This window comes from Epinephelus lanceolatus, chromosome 14, assembly GCF_041903045.1.
Source record: "Epinephelus lanceolatus isolate andai-2023 chromosome 14, ASM4190304v1, whole genome shotgun sequence".
NCBI classification, from domain to species: Eukaryota; Metazoa; Chordata; class Actinopteri; order Perciformes; family Serranidae; genus Epinephelus; species Epinephelus lanceolatus.
In genome coordinates this window covers 34321975-34340986 of record NC_135747.1, presented here as the reverse complement: position 1 = coordinate 34340986, position 19012 = coordinate 34321975, and the positions used below count along the sequence as shown (strand labels likewise).

The window sequence follows — 19012 nt, the reverse complement described above, 5'->3', positions numbered from 1 at the left end:
ACAACAAGGCAACAAATGAAGCAGAACGACATAAAGAATAAATGTGCTGGACTAGTAAAGTTCCCTTATTTACCTGCAGAACACCATGAAGAACTTTGGGTCTTGTATTTTAATCCTGAGCCAGGAATGATTCGATCTCTACAGAACTATCTGTTGTGTTTTTAATTGATGATGTTTTCCCTTTATTGAGTATGGTTTGATACTTAGATCACCATTGAGACAAACCTCAGTTTATATAAAATTTGGGACACTGTGGAAGCAGACTAAGTAACCGCTACCAAAGGCTGATTGGATCTTTCCAAACCGTAAACATTTTAAATAATTTCTTTCAGAAAACTATCCTGTTAGCGGCTCTGATGGAAAGACAGAGTCCGTTGCAAACCTTCAGCCGCAGCCATCGCTCAGCTCGCTGCAGTCCAGCTCGCCTGGTCCCAAACGCTCTGGAAACACTCTGAGGAAGTGGCTGACCAGTCCGGTCCGCCGCCTCAGCCACGGCAGCTCTGTGAAGAAGCTCCCCAACAACAAACAGAAGAAAACTGGTAAGACAGAACTCCTCCTGAATCCTCAAATCCAACAATGCCAGAATTTAACATAAAAATATTTGTACATCTGTCAGTGTTTGAGTAATGAACTGATCGACTGATTGATTGACAGGACCAGGAGCAGGAAGAGAGGAAAGCAGAAAGAGCATTGACCTCGGACAGCCCGACCATGCCCTGCAGGATGACATCATTGATGAAGTAAGCACATTTCAACTTTTGTGGTTTGGTTTTTTGATAAATGGTATTTCACAAACCTGCTGATGTTTCATAGCTTCACGTCAGTCTGCTTTTCAAGGACAAAATTCCAGTGTTTCAACTTGCTGAACTTTTATCGAGATGAGTTAAAGTTATTCTTAGTTACAGGAGGATATTTTTACACTATGCCGTCTTACCCAGAGTCAGCAGAATGACTGGAAACGTAAAAATATAACATCCACCAACAAGCTGTCTGATCATCTCTGACAGGAAAACATAAATTCCCAAAAAGCTAGCCTTCTTTAAATTCAATATCACTGATTTTTCACTTTTATTTTTCCTCCTTTTTGTTTTGCAGCACTTTGATAGGTAGACAGGTCTTTTATTCTTTTAAGTGTCTCACACCCTCCCACAACTAAATCTGTGGCACTGTATTTCCAATGCTGTTATAGGTTTGTTTACATCAGCAACGTTTGTCGGCACAGCAAGACCCATATGGTCAATTATTATTCAATATGAAACACCTCACATGCTGATTTTCCATCTGCAAGACTAGATATGTGAATACACCAAATATATGTTATCAGAACAACATTAATCCTGTTAATTAAGCTTAAAGATATTTAATACAAACAATACAAACCCTGCTTGATAGTTGGTGCCTGTCTACAATGCATCTGTAGTTTGAAGGTAATCTATCTGCTCATGCCGGCCCTGCGTGAACGTTTCATTGAGGTGTAGAGATATTTATTGACACTATCCACATTTACGTAATACGCACTAAACCCCTGAAGTTCCTCTTTCCATGTGTCAGCTCTTTCTTTCACCCTGACACACTGATACACCCACACACACAAACTTGAGATCAAATTCCTGAATTACTCTCCGATTACTGACAATACAAAACCTCAGGAATCTGACTTCTTTGAATAATTTTCATATTACTCAGAACCCTGCAGCATACATTACTGTTGAGTTCAACATCCTCTTCGACTTCACTGGAACATCAGGAAACTTTTTGTCATTTGAAACCCTCAGAATTAGGGACTGTTTCTTTCTACAGAAGTAGAGGGAAGCATGCGACAGACATTACATTTTTTTCCCACTTGTTAGAAACAAATTAAATCAAATATTGGAGAGTAGATTTGAAAGACGAAAAATGCAATTTCAGTTTCATTCAGTGAAGTCTTGTCACTTAAGCCTGTATCGATTTAACTCAGTCTAATCCAGCTCTGTGTCTCAGCCGGCTCAAGTTTACACACAAGCTCTGAAAGTTTTCAACAACCTCATCAAACATGACCAGGACCACAAAGAGCTGTTTATCTGTTATTCATCACCGCTTCACCAAACTACACAGAAGGCAGCATGACTCAGCGTCTTTATGCTCTATTACTAACTTCAGAATTGTTTAAAGGAAATCTGAAGTTTCACGAACATCTTCTGTGATTTTTTTTTTTTTTAAACAAGAATGGGATGGCACCCAAAAATATGAAATAAATAAATAAAAATAAATTACTGAGGAAGGAAATATTAAAAAGCCTTTATTGTAGTGGCTCATTAAAAGAGGCAGAGGCCTTTTGTAACACCTCCGTCCTCGTAAATATATATTTTTATCTCATGTCTTTGAGTGCCGGGATTGCCTTCCTGTTTATCCTGCGTTTTCCCAGTTTTCCAAGAGCGACCGACACATTTTGATTTTTCATCTACAGAGCAACTATTCAACCTTTCATTCCGCCATGTTAGTCATAAAAGCAGAGCAGTTTGTCCTGTCAGCTGTATAAAGTGCCATTATGTCCGACTAATGCCTACCATAGACTTTCAAAAGACTTAACCGTCTCACATCTGAAGACAGTGTGAGTTTTGAGTCACACACTATAAGATTTTGCAACTGGGGATCTTACAGTTTCACTATTTGCAACACTACAACTAGTTTCCTTTTGAGATGATTTCCCAGCCTGTTCCTGATGGAAATTTTTACGCTTCCACATCCGCAAAAAACACATAACTCTAGAAACAGAAGAGAAAAGGCGTCATATGTCGATTCGCTATCAGTATCATCCATAAAGATAAACCTAGCTGTAGCGACAGGGAGACAAAGACAGACATGGCCGCCCAGAGAGGAGCGTCTTTGTAGTCACTGCTCAACAGGTGAGGTAGAAACAGAAGAGCACTTCCTTCCCTTCTCCACTGTGAAAAGTTCTCCTCAATCAGAGATGCTCATTTTTGGAGGAATAACCATGAAAACACCAAACTTCCTGATATTAACCCTGCAACAGAAACTGGCAGTGCTCCTGGGTGAAGTGACAACAGCTCATTTGGCAGCTAAATATGTGGATTAAATATGAGGGACTAACGACTAATATGTACTAATTTGTAAAAAAAAAAAAAAAAAAAAAAAGCAGTGTACTACATGTATTATATTGTATAGTAATCAAAAATGGACTGCAGCAGTACAATATAGAGCTGGACGCGACACCTGTATATTGGATATCTAAATGTATGAATGCATGTAACATGTAAAATGTGATTATTTTTTATTTTTACTCATACTTATTTTTATTAATTTTTTTTATTATTTATTCATTTATATTATTTTATTTATATTTTATTTATTATTATCTATATTCATTATTTTAGAATTTATATTTATATTTATAATAATTATTATACTATAAATTATTTAATTTTTTAATTTTATTTTTACTTTATTTTTTTTTCTGAAATGCTTTTGCTAATAAAACTGTTTAAATTGAATTTAATTAAACTGCATCTGCGTATAAACTTAACATTTCTGATTTAGTCGCCTCAGCTCACTACCAGCCTCCGTTGGTTAGCTGCGCTCTTCTAGTGGGAGGACACTGTGAGAATGAGAGGTTTCAAAAATTAAGATCAGATACACCCAGAGTTCAACACTGACTTTTCTTCGACTCCACCAGTTTCTCCTCCTTTTCCACAGTAAAAGACAACCGAGGCTTATTCATGATCTTGCTCCTCCCCAGAGTTCCTCCATGTTTACTGTCGACCTGGTTTGCTGCTTCCTGTTTGGTGTTGGAGGGAGCACTGCTATTGGTTGTTGAGTTTCCACGTCATTGAACTTAAGTAGTTGCATAACTCATGACTTGAAACTAAAGATAACAAACCATGTTTGATTTTATCGCAACGTGGAGATGAGATAAAGAGTTTTATCACCATCTTATACCAAATAATCAAGACCACAGGAGCTTGAACCAACTTATGTAAAACTCAGATGTTTTATTTTGACACGATAGTAAAATCACCTGAAAAGTCATTTGGTGAAAGGCCTGCATCAATCAGTTATCCTGCAGCCTAACCAAAACTCTGACAGGCTGATATCTAACGCTTTCTAATGGTGTCTGAATTCTGTCTGTGTGTCCTACAGAGATTCATCAGTAAGGATGGTAACCTCCTGTCTAAGCCGCCCTCTGGGATGCAGAGTGGCGGTGAGGAGGAGCAGGACGAGGAGGCCCACACCCCTCTGCCTCCGCCCATGGAGATCATCAAGGACCCCTCAGCTCAGGACGACAAGGTGAGAGGACGAAGGCTTCACTGCCGCCTTTCTCCTCGTGTTGCTTATTTAGAAAGTGAAACTGATCTTCAGCGCCAGATAGATGAACATGTGACTGATAACTGTTTGAAAAATGTATTTATCTGTCCACTAACATCTGTCAAACCTCCAGCAGCTTTTGCTTTTATACGCTTCCTACTGTTAAACCTCAGTTTCACCACTTTGTTTAATTCTTTTTGTTTGATTTGACATTTAACATTTAATTTGTTGTAGCTCCTTCAGTGTGTAGCTGAGCTCTAATGTGCTGCAGTGCTCTGCTCACTAACAGCTTCTCTCTTTCACTGCCGGTTGTTCCTTGTATCGTCATGCTACAACTCTTCTTTGTCTTTTTCTTTCTTTGTTTTGTTCTTCTTCTTTTGTATTTTCTTTTGTCCATTCTTCCATTCTTTTGTTCTTTCTTATGGTGGTTCTTTATTTCGTTTGTTCTTTCTTTTGTTCTTTCTTATGGTGGTTCTTTCTTTCATCTGTTTCTTCTTTTGTTCTTGCTTTTGATGGTTCTTTATTTCGTTTGTTCTTTCTTTTGTTCTTTCTTTGGTGGTCCTTTTTTTTGTTTGTTCTTTATTTTGATTTTTCTTTCTCTTGATTGTTCTTTCCATTGTTTGTTCTTTCTTTCATTCTTTCTTTTGTTCTGTCTTTCATTCTTTTGTTGTTTCTTTTGTTTTTTCTTTCTCTGTCGTTTGTTCTCTCTTTTGTTCTTTTTGTCGTTGTTTCTTTCTCAATGCGTTTTGATCTTTTGTTTATTCTATCTCTTTTTGTCCTTTCTTTCTCTTGTTTGTTTGTTTTGTCTTTCTCACATTCTCTTTCTTTTTCGTTTTGTCTTTCTTCCACTTCCTGCCTTGTCCCCCTCACTTCCGACCTCTCTAACATGCTGTTGCTTCTGGTCCTCCCCTCCTCTCTCAGTCTTCATCCTTGCTAACGTCTCTGCAGTCGTCCTCTGAGGTGCCCAGCGCCGCAGAGCTGGTTAGCGCCATAGAAAAACTGGTTAAAACCAAGATGGTGAGTGTGTGACTGTGTGTATGTTCGCTTCGTACACAAGTGCGTATGACCAATAGATGTTTTTTAACGTGGGCACAAACCAAACAAAAACATGATGTGCAGATCAGGCCTCTTCAAAGTGAGGCATCATGGCCAAAACCTGTCTCCATGAAGCTGACGCATCATGTATGGATCGTTTGTACTCATGTCACCAAATTATTACAGTAGTGAATGTGTGTAGTGCCAACAGTCCTGCATGTACAGTGTTCTGTACTTGTGTTTTGTGTTGTATTTGTGTCTACATTTACCTTTTACAGTCAGTTTGTGGAGTCGTAGTGCCCTGATTGTGTTTTATGTTCTATGTACTGTACATGCAGGGTTTTACCAAAAGAGCAATACAAAGGTATACATGCACCTGTTTATATTAGCACATAAAGAGTAGTATATGTTTAGGATGTGTAATAATATATGTCGGGCCTGGAACAAAGCCCTGCTGGACTCCACCAGTAGGAGAAAGAAACATTATTTTCATAAGAGCTGAAGTAGTTTCTATTGCATCTCATGCACCAACACAGTGTCTGAACCACCCGAGTAAAAGTTTGTGATCTACTGTAAGAAATGATGTCATTAGATCTGTCACCATCTCAGCAGATTTGTCTGAAAAAGCCCGGTGAACCAATCAGTCGCTCTCGATGAGATTCGGTGCTGATGTAGAACTTTTCTCCTTAATAATTTGTAATTTGAAAAAGTGGGAGTTTTCAAAATAAGCACAGGGGGTGTTTCTCAGTGTCAAGGAAGGATCCTTAAACGGCTGAATTTCGAGGACGCTACGTCATCAAATCCTACTTAAGGACTGTTCCAGTGTCAAGGATACTTCAAATTCCACCAGGGACCGAGTCCATCATTCAGAGAATTTTCAAGGATGCATGTGTGTAGGTGTATCCTCAGCAAGAATAAAGTACCCACAATTCTTTGATTTGCTGGAATTGAAGGTGGGGCCTCCTTAATGAAAGCTGCGCCAGCAGAGCTTGGCAGGATATAGATAAATACGTCACTTATTTAGTTTCATATCTCCAGGTGTTTTTATCATATAAACATGAAAAACTGACAGAAACCTCATAATTTACACTACCTAATGTGTCCACTGCCGAATATTGAGATTTTTAAAAAAATACTGTGATGAAGATAAAACATAAACACTTTAGAATTAATAATTTACAGCAGTGATAGTGTTAGTGCCACATGAGTTTCATTTAGCCTACCTGTTTATTTGTTTTTAAATATGATCCAGAAATATATTCTAACTTAAAGTCACATGACTCAAATTGTACAACAACATTAGAGCGTGCCTAAATTATCACAGTAACCCGAAACCCTCTCAGTCTGCTGAGGGTTAATGATGCACACCTGCAGACACTCCTGCCTTGGAAAGATCCTTGACTTTGAGAAACACCAAGGCTCTTTCTGGTGGCTTCTAAAGACCAAGCTGGTGCTGCCCCCTGCTGTCTGGAGAAAAACTTATTACTCTGATGTTGGTGTTTTGTTTTACACTTGGGTTTTTGCTTACTGAACACCCTAAAGATAAAGGGTGTTGTTGTTTATACTGCAAAACGCCCTGAAGCAAACCTATGATTCTGGTCTATATAAATGAAATAGACTTATGTATAGTGTCATTGTGGTAGTGTAGCTGCTTTTCTGAATCTATAACAAATAATTGTGAGGAAAAAAAAAGACTCTAAACACTGATCTCCTCTCTTCTCTCCTCAGACTCTGGAACCAGGAGCATACCCTGGCTTCTCCTCTCTATCTCCACCAGAGCAAACCACGCCCGTCCAGCCACGAAACCCTGAACTGGAGCAGAGGGCCAAAGCTATGAGAGGACGGATGTGAGTTTCTGCCACTACTGTCACTGCTACAGCTGATTCTAATTCAACAACTAATACTTCTATAGTCACAAGCATTCTGTCATATTGAAACCAGCAGCTTAAGTCCTGCTTGACAGTGATAAGATTTCCTCAGCTGATGTTACAGCACGCTTTTTGTTCTGCCCAGGTTTGTCCTGAACGAGCTGATTCAGACAGAGAAGGACTACGTCAAAGACCTGGGCATCGTGGTGGAGGTGAGACACCCATCTGTGCTTTTCTGTATTCTGCGATCCTATGTCTAATTTTACCATATGAAATGTCTGTAGTGTCATTTTATTATGGTCAATTCTTTAAACTCAGCATCTTTCACTCTGTTGTTAAGCGCAGAACCTCCAAATGTAACTCTGATACCAAAAGGCTGACAGACACTCTGGGTGCTCAGTAACATCTCTGCACATCAGTCTCAGCCAGATGTAAAATACTCCTTGAACGTTCTGGTGTTAATTTATCTTCACTAACTCAAGAGAAGTGAGCAGATCATCCTCAACATGCTGACCCTCTATGACCCTGCAGGGCTTCATGAAGAAGATCGAGGAGAAGGGCATCCCTGATGACATGAAAGGAAAAGACAAAATCGTGTTCGGGAACATCCACCAGATCTACGACTGGCACAGAGAGTAAGTTCAGCGCTGGTGTCCAAAGGCTGGACCTGGGCCCAGAGAGGCGTATTTTACTAACTCATAACATCCCACTTCTGTCTCTCAGTTTCTTTGTAGGAGAGCTGGAGAAATGTCTGGACGACCACGAACACCTCCCTGAGCTCTTCATCAAACATGTGAGTGGAACACTGTGTCGTAATTATGATGATTCTGACTTTTGTGCTTTTACAGTGTATTTAACCTGGGTGATTTGCTGTCTTAAAAACACTGTGTCTGTGTTTTACAGGAGAGAAGACTCCACATGTACGTGGTTTACTGTCAGAATAAGCCGAAGTCAGAGTACATTGTAGCAGAATATGACACGTATTTTGAGGTAAGTGGTGTTTTGACTCTTTGTGTTAATGTGTTAGTAATTCTGCTCTTCTTTTTTGTCTTTGGAAAATAACAGAAACTCAACCTAATCTCCTCTGAGACTCCCAGCTCTCTAATTATATTATGTTATTGTAACTGCAGCTCTTTTATTGCATTAATGGAAGATTTTAAATGCCTGCCATGTTATATTAGCTGGTGTATTGGATATTTTACTGACTAAATATTTAAAGAGAAATATGATTAAGACAGATGGATGTAAAATATGTTGTTGGTGTTTGTCTCACAGGGGATCCAGCAGGACATCCAGTCCAGGTTGAGCATCAGTGACTTTCTCATCAAACCAATCCAGAGAATCACCAAATACCAGCTGCTACTGAAGGTAGCATACACACTGATTCCCTTATTCATATACATTATTAAGATGTTGGTGAAGATTCTCAGTCATCCAGGTGATGGTAATCTTAAGTGCTATATCGTAGGCAGCTGGACTTACTTGAGTTTCTTGAAGACGTTTCACCTCTCATCCAAGAGGCCTCTGATGAGAACTGAAGAAGCCTCTTGGATGAGAGGTGAAACGTCTTCAAGAAACGTCCAGTTGCCTACGATATAACACTCAAGATTATATTAAGAGACAAATAACTCCTTTAAGTTTTACCAGCAACTGAAACATTTTCCACATTTTCCATAGAATTGGAAGGAGACCGTTAAGTGAAAAACAAAACAACAAAAAAAACAACACAGAAATTAACTTGAAATAATTGAAGGGAAACCTGTGTGCAACATTCGGGATACAGTGGTGTTTAAGTTGTGGTCGTGTTTCTCCTCAGGACTTCCTGAAGTACAGCTCAAAGGCAGGCATGGACTGTGAACAGATTGAGGTAAAAACACAAATTTAAAGTGCTGAATTGTCACAGTTTACACAACACAGCATTTACAGCCTGGCCTCAATCCAGAACTTAAGTGTTTTGTGTTAAAGCTGTTACATATTTATGTTGGTGTACGTCTGTTAATGCTCTGTCTCTGTCTGGTTCCTTCAGAAAGCCGTGGATTTGATGTCTCAGGTCCCTAAACTGTGTAATGACATGATGAATTTAGGTCGGCTGCAGGGATACGAGGTACGTTCACTTCCTGTTCTGCATTTCAGTAAACCCTCTGGTATTAACAAAGAAAAACTGACTGGTGATCATTGAGTTTATTGTGTTAATGAATCTTCTCTGCAGGGTAAACTGACCTGTCAGGGCAAACTGCTGCAGCAGGAAACCTTCTTTGTGACAGAGCAGGACGCCGGCGTCCTGTCGCGCTCCAAAGAACGACGAGTTTTCCTCTTTGAGCAGATCGTCATCTTCAGCGAGCTGCTCAGGAAAGGATCGTCCACACCGGGATACCAGTTCAAGAAGAGCATCAAGGTAAACAGAGGACGGGGCTCTTTTTCTGAGGGATAAGATTTGGGATGCACATTTCAAAGAGTAATTTAAAGGAATACTTGACCCCCAAAATGACCATTCTTATAACAATTAGTCGTGCCGCTAAAACCTTACTATTTAAAACTGAACTGAATATGAAACTTGTCCGTGCTTTCTTCAAAACCAGACTCCAGTACTAAGGTTTTGTAACAAAGTACATGTGTTTGAGACGTACTGAGAATACAACTGGATAAATAAGACTTAGGGTATACTGCATGAGTTGTGTGAGAGTTTGTAAACAAACGTTTTGATATAGTTTTGCTACTGTTTAGTTTGCTCCCCAGTTAACCAATAAATCTATGATTCCACAAAGACATCTGTTAAAATTCAATCACACTAAAACGTATTTGCCTTTGCCCATGTTTCCCTGCAGGTATCCTACCTCGGTCTGGAGGACAGCGCGGATAACGATCCCTGTAAGTTCGTCTTGTCGTGCCGAGGCTCGTCGGAACGTTTCACCCTGCAGGCTGCCAACGTCGACATCAAGCAGGTCTGGGTCCGACACATCCAGGACGTCCTGGATGCTCAGAGCAACTTCCTGTCTGGTGAGAAAAGTCCTCCTCCTTACTTCTGTTTCAAGAAGCTCTCTTAAGGGCTTTGAATAGATGCTTTGAATCACTTTTATCTTTACCAGGATCTAGTTTTAACTGTCAGGGAAAATTCTTTGAAAACCTGTTCTGGTAATTTTCTCAGAATTACGTCACAAGGAGCAACTCTTTGTACTATAAAGCTTTGTGCGGCCCCTGAAATCAGATATTTAGAGCTACATTATCAAGCAATCAATCATCACATGAGAACAAAATGAAACACGGATGCAGTGAAAAGGGTTTTTTATTTTCTATGGTCGTTACTTGCATAAGTAGTTGACCTTTTAGATGTTGAGATTTCCTGTTTAAAGAAAAATTTTCTCCAAATGAAGCTGAAGCGCACATGATCATGATGTAGCTTTGAGGTTACAAGAAAGGCGGTGTTAACTGGGACCTGTTTGGAGTTTCTGTAAGTATATTGTGCTGAAAAGAAAACACCAGCTGCCCGCAAGAAAGACAAATACATTTAATGTAAAGCATGTATCGAATGGGCTGAAACGTGAAAATGTTCTTACACTATCCAAAACTCATTTCATTCATTCTCTCAAGATGAATATAAACGTTGCATCTGTGTGTGTTTGAAGCTCTCCAGTCTCCCATTGAGTACCAGAAGGAGAAGGGCGGAGCAGGCAGCAGCTCCTCACTGACCAGGAACCGCTCGTCCTCGGGGAACCGGCCCGCCACGTCGTCACACAGCCGTCCGTCCTCTGCAGTCGGGCTCGGCGAGAAGGAGACAGAAAGAGGGAGGACCCAGATGAAAGTGTCTACCTCCAATGGTGGTTCGACGTGTTTCGACTCCAGGGTGAGTTCCTTCAAACGGCCTTGACGCGCGTGTATATTTGAGATTTTTCACAAGTCAGAATGATGTTTCATAATTTAACAGCAAGTTTTTCAGGGTCTGCTTTAAGACACACAGCTCCTCTTGTATTGTCTAGACGTAGCTGTTTACCATAGACCGTAGGCTGCAGCAGACAGCTGGTGAACTAGGGCATCAAGCACACTTTTTCCCCTTCATGTTGTTTGTGAGTCTGTTCCCTAAAAGCCAAGGTTAAAATCTGGGCTACTGCAGGTGTAGCAGCATACGGTGTGGCTTTATATATACATACACATACCATGCTGTTCTCTTTGTGGCCTAGTTTGACTGAAGACCTTTAGCTGTCTGCAGGAGGCGGGACAGGTCTGCTCACCTCGTGATTTACAGCCTGCCAAGAACCTTGACCCTCGTCAGGGGAGAAATGTTCCCAAAAACAAGAGGGACTACTGTAGTCACGAGTGAGAGTAACACTCAAGTAAAATAGAGCAGCAGACAACATTCTTCAGGCTATATAGTGTGATAAATGTGTAGATTGTTTGATACCACTTGCTGTGGTTTTGAGTTATGTTCTGCTGAACCTTTTACTTCCCCAAATACAGAGGTGATGAAAATTGTTATCAACCAGATATGTGGATTATCCAGAAAAAACAGGAACCAAGGTCCTGGACTTGAAATATAATTTTTAAATTCCATTCAATTCCATTGTATTGGTGCAGAGGCAGAAATCTCAGCGGCAAATCTCAAAATGTACCCAATGTGTAATAATTTATTTGTATTTTTTGTTTTTTTCTGTAGTTCGGTCAGAACCACTTTAGTGAAAGAAAACTTTATTTCCATTTGCAGTCGTATATTTGGTGGAATGGCTCTGTTCTGGGGCCTTTCCTTGGGTCCTCACAGTGAGCCTATGATGGAGAGAGCACACCTCTCTGCCCTTACGTGCTCATTTAAGGAATGCCTGAGGCAGAGAGCACCCCCCACCCCTCTGCCCTTCCATGTGCCTACATGGAAAGTCTAAGGCAACAGCAAAACTGCTCAATCTGAAACCCAAACAGAACACAGATAACATGAACAAGAGGCAGTTATGCAGTGTTATTATCCAGCTTGGCGTTCACTTCTACAGATTAAGCATAGCATTAGTTCAGGCAGACACAATGTCATTCAGCTCACATCCCAGCTACATCAGCTGATCTCAAGCAGCTTAATCAACTGATGGAGCAGCTGATTGATGGAAAGGAGTCAGCCGATAGATCACATGATTCCTTTCTATGCAACCATTTGGTGAATCTCATTCAAGGCGCCCTGTTTAAACTGCTCTGGCCTGCCTACTGTTGCTGCTTCCTCTGCAAGCTGCTTTACAACCTGTTGTGTCTGACTTATCAATGTCATTTCTGTTTGTCACTGAAGCGCTGTTCTGTTCCTGGAGGGTCTTTGCTGTTGCTGTTTTTGCCTTAGGCTTTCCATGTAGGCGCATGGAAGGGCAGGGAGGTGTGCTCTCTCCACCTTCGGCTTTCTGTGTAGGCCCGAGGAAAGGCAGAGGGGCCCCAGAACAGAGCCATACCGCCAAATATAATACTGCAAATGGAAATAAAGTTTTCTCTGACTAAAGTGGTCCTGACTGAAGGTCTGTGGCGCTGCAGGTGAGACATTGAGTGAGGCTACAGAATGGTGACTGCAGACAGAGTGGCTGCATCAGAGCCAAAGAAGTGCATATTTAAATTGATTTTATAATATCATGATGACTTCATCACCGCAGTAGCATCGCATGACCCACGAGAAACTGGGTGCTGAAGATGTTTTTCAGCTGTCCAAATTACATTTAGCATTGTACTGGGGTGGAGGCAAAAAATTCCGGACTGAATCCTGACGCTCTAATTTTATATTGTTCTTCCTCCTCCTCCTCCTCCTCCTCCTCGGTCCTGACCTTCCTCTGTTCCTCCTCAGGTTTGGATCGGCTTTAATGGCGTCACAGCCAGCACAACTGTCATCCCGCTCACATAGCCTCACCTTAACCTTGTCCTCAATTCTCCTCATCCTCTCCTTGTTTGTCATTTCCATCTTTTCTTTGGTCTCGCCCTCTTTGTGTTTTTCTCCTCTTGTCTTCTCCTCCGTTCTCTATTTTTCGCCATTCATCCCTCTCCTCCTTCTCAGGATGCTGACGGCGGCTGTAACGGCGTCTCCTCCACCATGCTGGTCTCTCAGGACTACTCGGCGCTCAAGGAGAACGAGATCTGCGTCAGTCAGGGGGAGACGGTGCAAATCCTGGCCACCAATCAGCAGAACATGTACCTTGTTTACCGGCCAGCCAACAGCCAGTCGCCCGCCGCGGAGGGCTGGGTGCCGGGACACATCTTGGGCCCGATCACAAAGTCCATAAAAGACTCTTCTTCTACTTCCTCCTTCTCGGCGGCGGTGGCGGACGCCAACAACATCAAGTAAGTGCCCCCCACCCACCCAGCACTTCTTTACCTGCAGACAGACGCACTTCTGGTTGGGCTTCAGACCGCGCGCTCGGATTGGATGAGAGATTTGAGGTGACAAACTGTCTGCCCGTTTTTTTTTTGTTCTTTTCAATCAGCTCCCCGGTCCTTAACTACTCACTGCCTCTGCCCTCACCTCCTAACTCCTCCCTCCCTCATATCCTTCCCTTCCTCCTCCTCCTCCCTGTAAGAACGAACTCTTGGACCTCAAAGGAGATTTTTTGTTTTTGTATTTTAACTCCCGACATTCTCTTGTTGCTCCTCGGGGGTAAAAGGTACTCTTATTGTCCGTCAAGCTGCTGCAGTGACAGTTTTATTTCTGAGCCATTGTCACTTGGCTCTGTGGCAACTACAAGAAAAAGGATTTCAGGCTTGTAACCGAACTTAAACACACATTCACACACACACACACACTGATAATTTTCCATGTAATTGAGTACTGAGGATTTATCCCCCAGAAATAGACTGGATAGAAAATCTTGTAACTTGTAGCTGACTCTGGAAACCAGAGCAAGAAACCCATTGACATGTGGAGCTAAAACCGGACTCTTATTTCAGTTCCTAACACCCTGCTTTTTCTTTTTTTTTTGTACATTTTTTTTTTTGTTGTTTTTACTGTTTTGGAAAGAAAAACAAAACTCACCTGGGGCATTCAGGTGGACTCAGCCCCGTTCTCCGCAGAGGAGAAGATTTATTTTGTTGTCTGTGGCAATCTATACACACATTTGTGTTTATTCCTCTTGTTGTTGTTGTTTTTCTGCCTTGTTAATTATTATTTTATTTTACGGACAAAGTTGGATTTTGTTTCCTCCTTCATGTTGATTTTGTTTATTATGTCGGCAGTTCACTGTACAAAGTTAATTTTTTTCAACTGAGGCTCTAGAACATTCCTGTTTAAAAAAAAAAAGTCCCTTTTGCACTATTTAAGATGAGAAAAAAATATGAATGAAGTCAGGCTGTGCAATATGTTGCGTTTAATGGCAACGGTCAGCATTGTACTGTTGGTAGTCTAATAATAATGATTTTAAATGTATTTTAAATATGTAAAATAAACCTTTTGGACTTGAGCATGATTAGCAAAGCGACGTGAAGGTGAAGTTGTTTTGTTCTGCGTTAGGCTGAAGGTGATTGTAGTTTTTAATATTTGTAAATAAACTACAACAGCAAACGTTAAACTGAGCGGTCTGCCTGCTTCTGTGTGCACTGTCATAATGTCAGAGAGATTTAGAAGTGAAGGGACTCAAGGTGTTGAAGGTGCTTACAAGGAAACAGCCAAGTCGCTAGAGGAAAATGTTGGCGTTATACCTTTCTGCAAACCATGAGTATGTTACATTTGTGCGTTTCATACGTATCATATTAAGGTTTCTAAAGTGACATAGTATATCTTCGTAAGACCCTGTGTCCTCATGACGACATCACATTTTGGGGATTACTTGACCTCATACTTCATTCTGCTTAACTTGGACCTGTTGTCCTCATTCATGGACACTTTTATGTCCCATCTAGTGGTAGTAAGAGCACAATACACTAATCTATGTAAAAACAAGATGGCAGCCATCTCTGCCAAGTCAGTCTGCAACCGATCCCAAAACAAAAGTGGACAAGGTCCAAAACCTGATCACATGTTATGGCTGAAACTTGTTTATTTTGCTGATGTCCTGTTTGATGACATTGGGACTTTTTTATCATCTCGTTTGAAGAAATTGGGACTTTATTATCATTGACAATGCTTACATTTTATACTTATCGGGACCTACTTTTTAGTCACCAAACGTGGGTGTTTTTTAGTAACTCATCACTGCTCTGTAGTGCCACAGAAAGTGTTTTATTATTGAGACATTGCCTCATATTCTGTGGGAACAGAGCCACGAAAAGAGGTGTGTTTTTTACCGAGACATTGCAGCTGGGATTATCCCACCAAAACCAGGTATCTTAAGCCAAAACATGGTCCTTGCCTAACCATAACCAAGTGGTTTTTGTGCCTAAATCTAACCACACATTAACCCCAACATTGTTGAAGTTTCTACATATGCACTACAAAATACGTACAAATTAATCTGTGGTTTGCATAAATGTACAATGCCAACAATTATGCTGGTGATTTGGTTAAAGGAAGATGATAACACACACTCACTGATTCAGTAATTATATGGTTATATTTATAAGGTTATGCCATCACTGTAAAGGAGCCCCTTCAGGAAGTTAGACTTCAAGTGAACAGATGACACAGGGTTTTATTTATTAAGAATTTAAAGTGTACCAGCACTGAAGGTTTTTCAGTTACAGGTATAAATTTTTTGTCTGCACCTTTTTCCTGTTTGTTTAATTTCAACTTTATGTATTTGTTGTTACTGTAGTGACATTTCTTTTTACCTTTTTTTGTTTCAGTTTTTACTAACCTCGACGGTTTGACACTCCACAGAAGGTACACACTTGAAATATGAATTTAAAAGTTTTAAAATGGTGAGAAATGCAGGTTTGATGGTCGTGTTAACCGCTATAAACTTCTTAATGTTTATGAACTGACAGAAATTGTGAAAGCAATGAAGCTGAAAAACTGCTTCCAAGTTTATCTGCTGACCTGGCAAAGTGGCAAAGAATTGGTTAATAAGATAAGACAGGACACTTAGGAAAAGCATTTATTATGAACTGTGGAGGATTCTTTTTATCCAACACTCTTCAGCTGACAGAAAGGAATTTTCACCACCACTCTCTTCATTGCTTATGTACAAGAGTAAATGAATGGATGAATTAACATATATTATTTAGGAGTCTACACAAGTGTGCTGCAGTTGTGGTTCATGACAATGTCACCAGGTTCCAGTGTTGTCTCTGTACGGTCTGTTTCTGTCTCTCTCACGTCTCTCTCTTCACTCTCTCCTCCAGTCTAACTTTATTTCTGTCTCAATAAAGTCAGACCAGTGTCCCTCTGTCACTCTGTCCTCCCTCTCCTGTCTCTAAATGGACCAGAAGAGTCTGGCTGCAGCTTCAGGCAACAGCGACGCTGTCAGGACCCTCTAACACAGCACACAAACACAGACAGACACACTGACAGAGATAGTAGGAGCAGTAGCTTCTATAGAGATACTGAAAAGAAATATTTTGTGATTCAATAAATCATACTGTTAAAGTGAAGTGGAGTCATTTTTCGGCATCTTGCTTTCCCCCTGCGCTGGATCCACTTTGGTTCCAACATGTGATATAATGTACTTCTTATTTTCATCAAAGCCCATTTCTGCCTCTAGAAAAGAAGAATAGTGACCAGCACAAGGCCCAGACACACCAAACTGACATCAGACAGCAAGTGGTTACAGGGCTGACTGTTGCACAGCCTCATGTCGCCTGTGTCTCAGCCACATAGTTGCACTTGAACACACTGTATCCCACTGGCTAGCTCATGGCTGCTGCTTTGCACTGTGCTCATACAGCAGTTACCGCTGATATCAGGACGGCATTGTCAAAGTAGCGTAGCGCCCATCCTCTGGTTTTCCTGTAGTTAACGGCATTAGAGACTTGATGTTATAAACTTGAATAAGGGGTGTTACTGTGCACGTAGAGTGAGCTTTAAAGATTTGAGAATGCAGCTGAAAATGACATTTTATCAACACAGTATTTTACATTTCGATTAGTAAAACATATCCCCAGGATTAGAGGGCTATAGAGCCAAATTTTATAAAAAAAATTCCAATAACACCTGACCGATTGGGTAGAGAGTGTTCCTTTTCAAGGTTTTGGAGCATTTTAACTTTGGTAAATATTTTGTAAGCTGTATAAAACTTCTTTATGACAATCCAAAATCCAGAGTCAACACAAATGGCATGTAATCAGATCCCTTTCCCACTGGTCTATCTACAAGACAGGGATGCCCCCTGAGACCTTATTATTATTATTATTATTATTATTACTATTATTATTATTATTGTTATTATTATTGTTGTTGTTATTTGCATTGGTATTTGAACCCTTTGCCCAGAAAATAACGGAGGACCCTTGAGTAGCGGGGCTTTCTATGGGATGGATAGACCACAAGATGTCAATGTACGTCAACGACATTTTATTATACTCATCGAAACCCAATGTCTCATTGAATGCTTTGTTTAGTGTGATAGATACCTTTGGCCAATCCTCCAGCTACAAAATACATTGGACAAAGAGTGAGGTTCTCCCAATATCTAATTGAAACCCTGTGGATTATATTTGCCGTTTAAGTAAAAAATAGGTGTAGCTAAAAATACTGTGTTGCATTTCATTTAACTGGTCCAATGTTAGGGCACTGATGTTGTGCCTGACCTACTTGGACATTTGAATGGATCCAAACCATCATGATTTAAAGGTCAGCTGTGTTTTTCTTCATCCATATTCCCTTTGTGTGTGGAAATACAATGAAAATACAAAGATGAGAATTACAACAGAATAGAAATTAGGTGTTCTTTACATCAAACATGACACCACACAAACTTCCATACCTCCTTACAGCCACAGAGGGTTCTGACAAAGACCTGACGGTCTTGTTGCCTCTGCAGCCAGACTGAACTGGACCCCGCTGAGCTTCTCTCTGATTGGCTGGTGATGTTTCTCGTTCCTGTACCGTACAGGAAGTCACTGTCATGGAACACACTGCGTGCCAGGAAGCGCGCTGAAGCCAAGGACGTCACCTCGGTGGGGGTCAGAGGTCAGGAGAATGGCCTTCTCCGTAAACCCAAAGAAACCACGCCCCCTCCCCCGCTCGCCTCCCCCGCCACCAGGGCGAAGGGCAAAGTGAGTAAAGCAGGCCGACGGCGCACGCTGGTGATGTCATATGTGTGTGCCGAAACCCTTCACCTGCCCCACTTGGTTTTTATTTTACTTCTTAACCCGTGTGTGTGTGAGCGGGCATGTGTGTGTGAGCAGACCTACAAACACACACAATAGCTGCTGTGTCTCGGTCTAACTCCAGCGGTGGTTCTCAACCTGCAGCAGACATGAGGCACAACTGACCACTTGTTGGGCAAGTTAGCCAGCTGCTGTGAGCAGCAAACTAACAGGCAGAATTAATACCTCACTGTGAACATTCACAATAGCCTGCTTAGCTAGCCTGATTGCTAACCAGTAACCATCAAGCTAGCCTGCATTAGCTTGATGACGAGCACTATCAAGATAGGTAGTGATTCTTCTGCAGTGTAAAGTTTTGGGTTTAAGTTCACAAAAAAATAGACCAAAGCTTGATTTACTAACCTGTGAGCAAATCCACCCATCACAACGCCACAACAATTTCTTTATGTTATAAATGCTGGTGTGAACACACCCTGAGGTTAAGGATAGTCGGGGGCCACTTAAAGATGGGTAACAGTGACATTTCAAACTACTATAAGGTTGAGAACCACTAAAGAAGAACACTGCAAGTTTTATTTTGATCCTTTTGTTTTACCCCAAGCCCTCAAATGCACTGATTTGAAAATAAAGTCTGTTTTTCTTTTTGTGTTGTGATTTATTTCTCC

General features: G+C 40.9%; 1 protein-coding gene across 4 annotated transcripts in view; it reads left to right on the top strand.

The window, feature by feature from the left end:
- kalrna (kalirin RhoGEF kinase a) overlaps positions 1–19012 on the top strand; it is a 219025-nt gene that overhangs the window by 190045 nt on the left and 9968 nt on the right. For 3 of the 4 annotated variants that reach the window (XM_033613126.2, XM_033613142.2, XM_033613152.2), the window contains 17 exons: positions 333–539; positions 655–740; positions 4138–4284; positions 5224–5319; positions 7066–7184; positions 7351–7417; positions 7737–7840; positions 7929–7998; positions 8109–8195; positions 8481–8573; positions 9022–9072; positions 9232–9309; positions 9415–9600; positions 10031–10202; positions 10829–11046; positions 13207–13490; positions 18131–18293. In XM_033613126.2, the coding sequence (XP_033469017.2) occupies positions 333–539; positions 655–740; positions 4138–4284; positions 5224–5319; positions 7066–7184; positions 7351–7417; positions 7737–7840; positions 7929–7998; positions 8109–8195; positions 8481–8573; positions 9022–9072; positions 9232–9309; positions 9415–9600; positions 10031–10202; positions 10829–11046; positions 13207–13490; positions 18131–18293 (2228 nt within the window). The remainder of the gene's footprint in view (positions 1–332; positions 540–654; positions 741–4137; positions 4285–5223; positions 5320–7065; positions 7185–7350; positions 7418–7736; positions 7841–7928; positions 7999–8108; positions 8196–8480; positions 8574–9021; positions 9073–9231; positions 9310–9414; positions 9601–10030; positions 10203–10828; positions 11047–13206; positions 13491–18130; positions 18294–19012) is intronic. The other variant, XM_033613134.2, reaches the window with a different exon arrangement.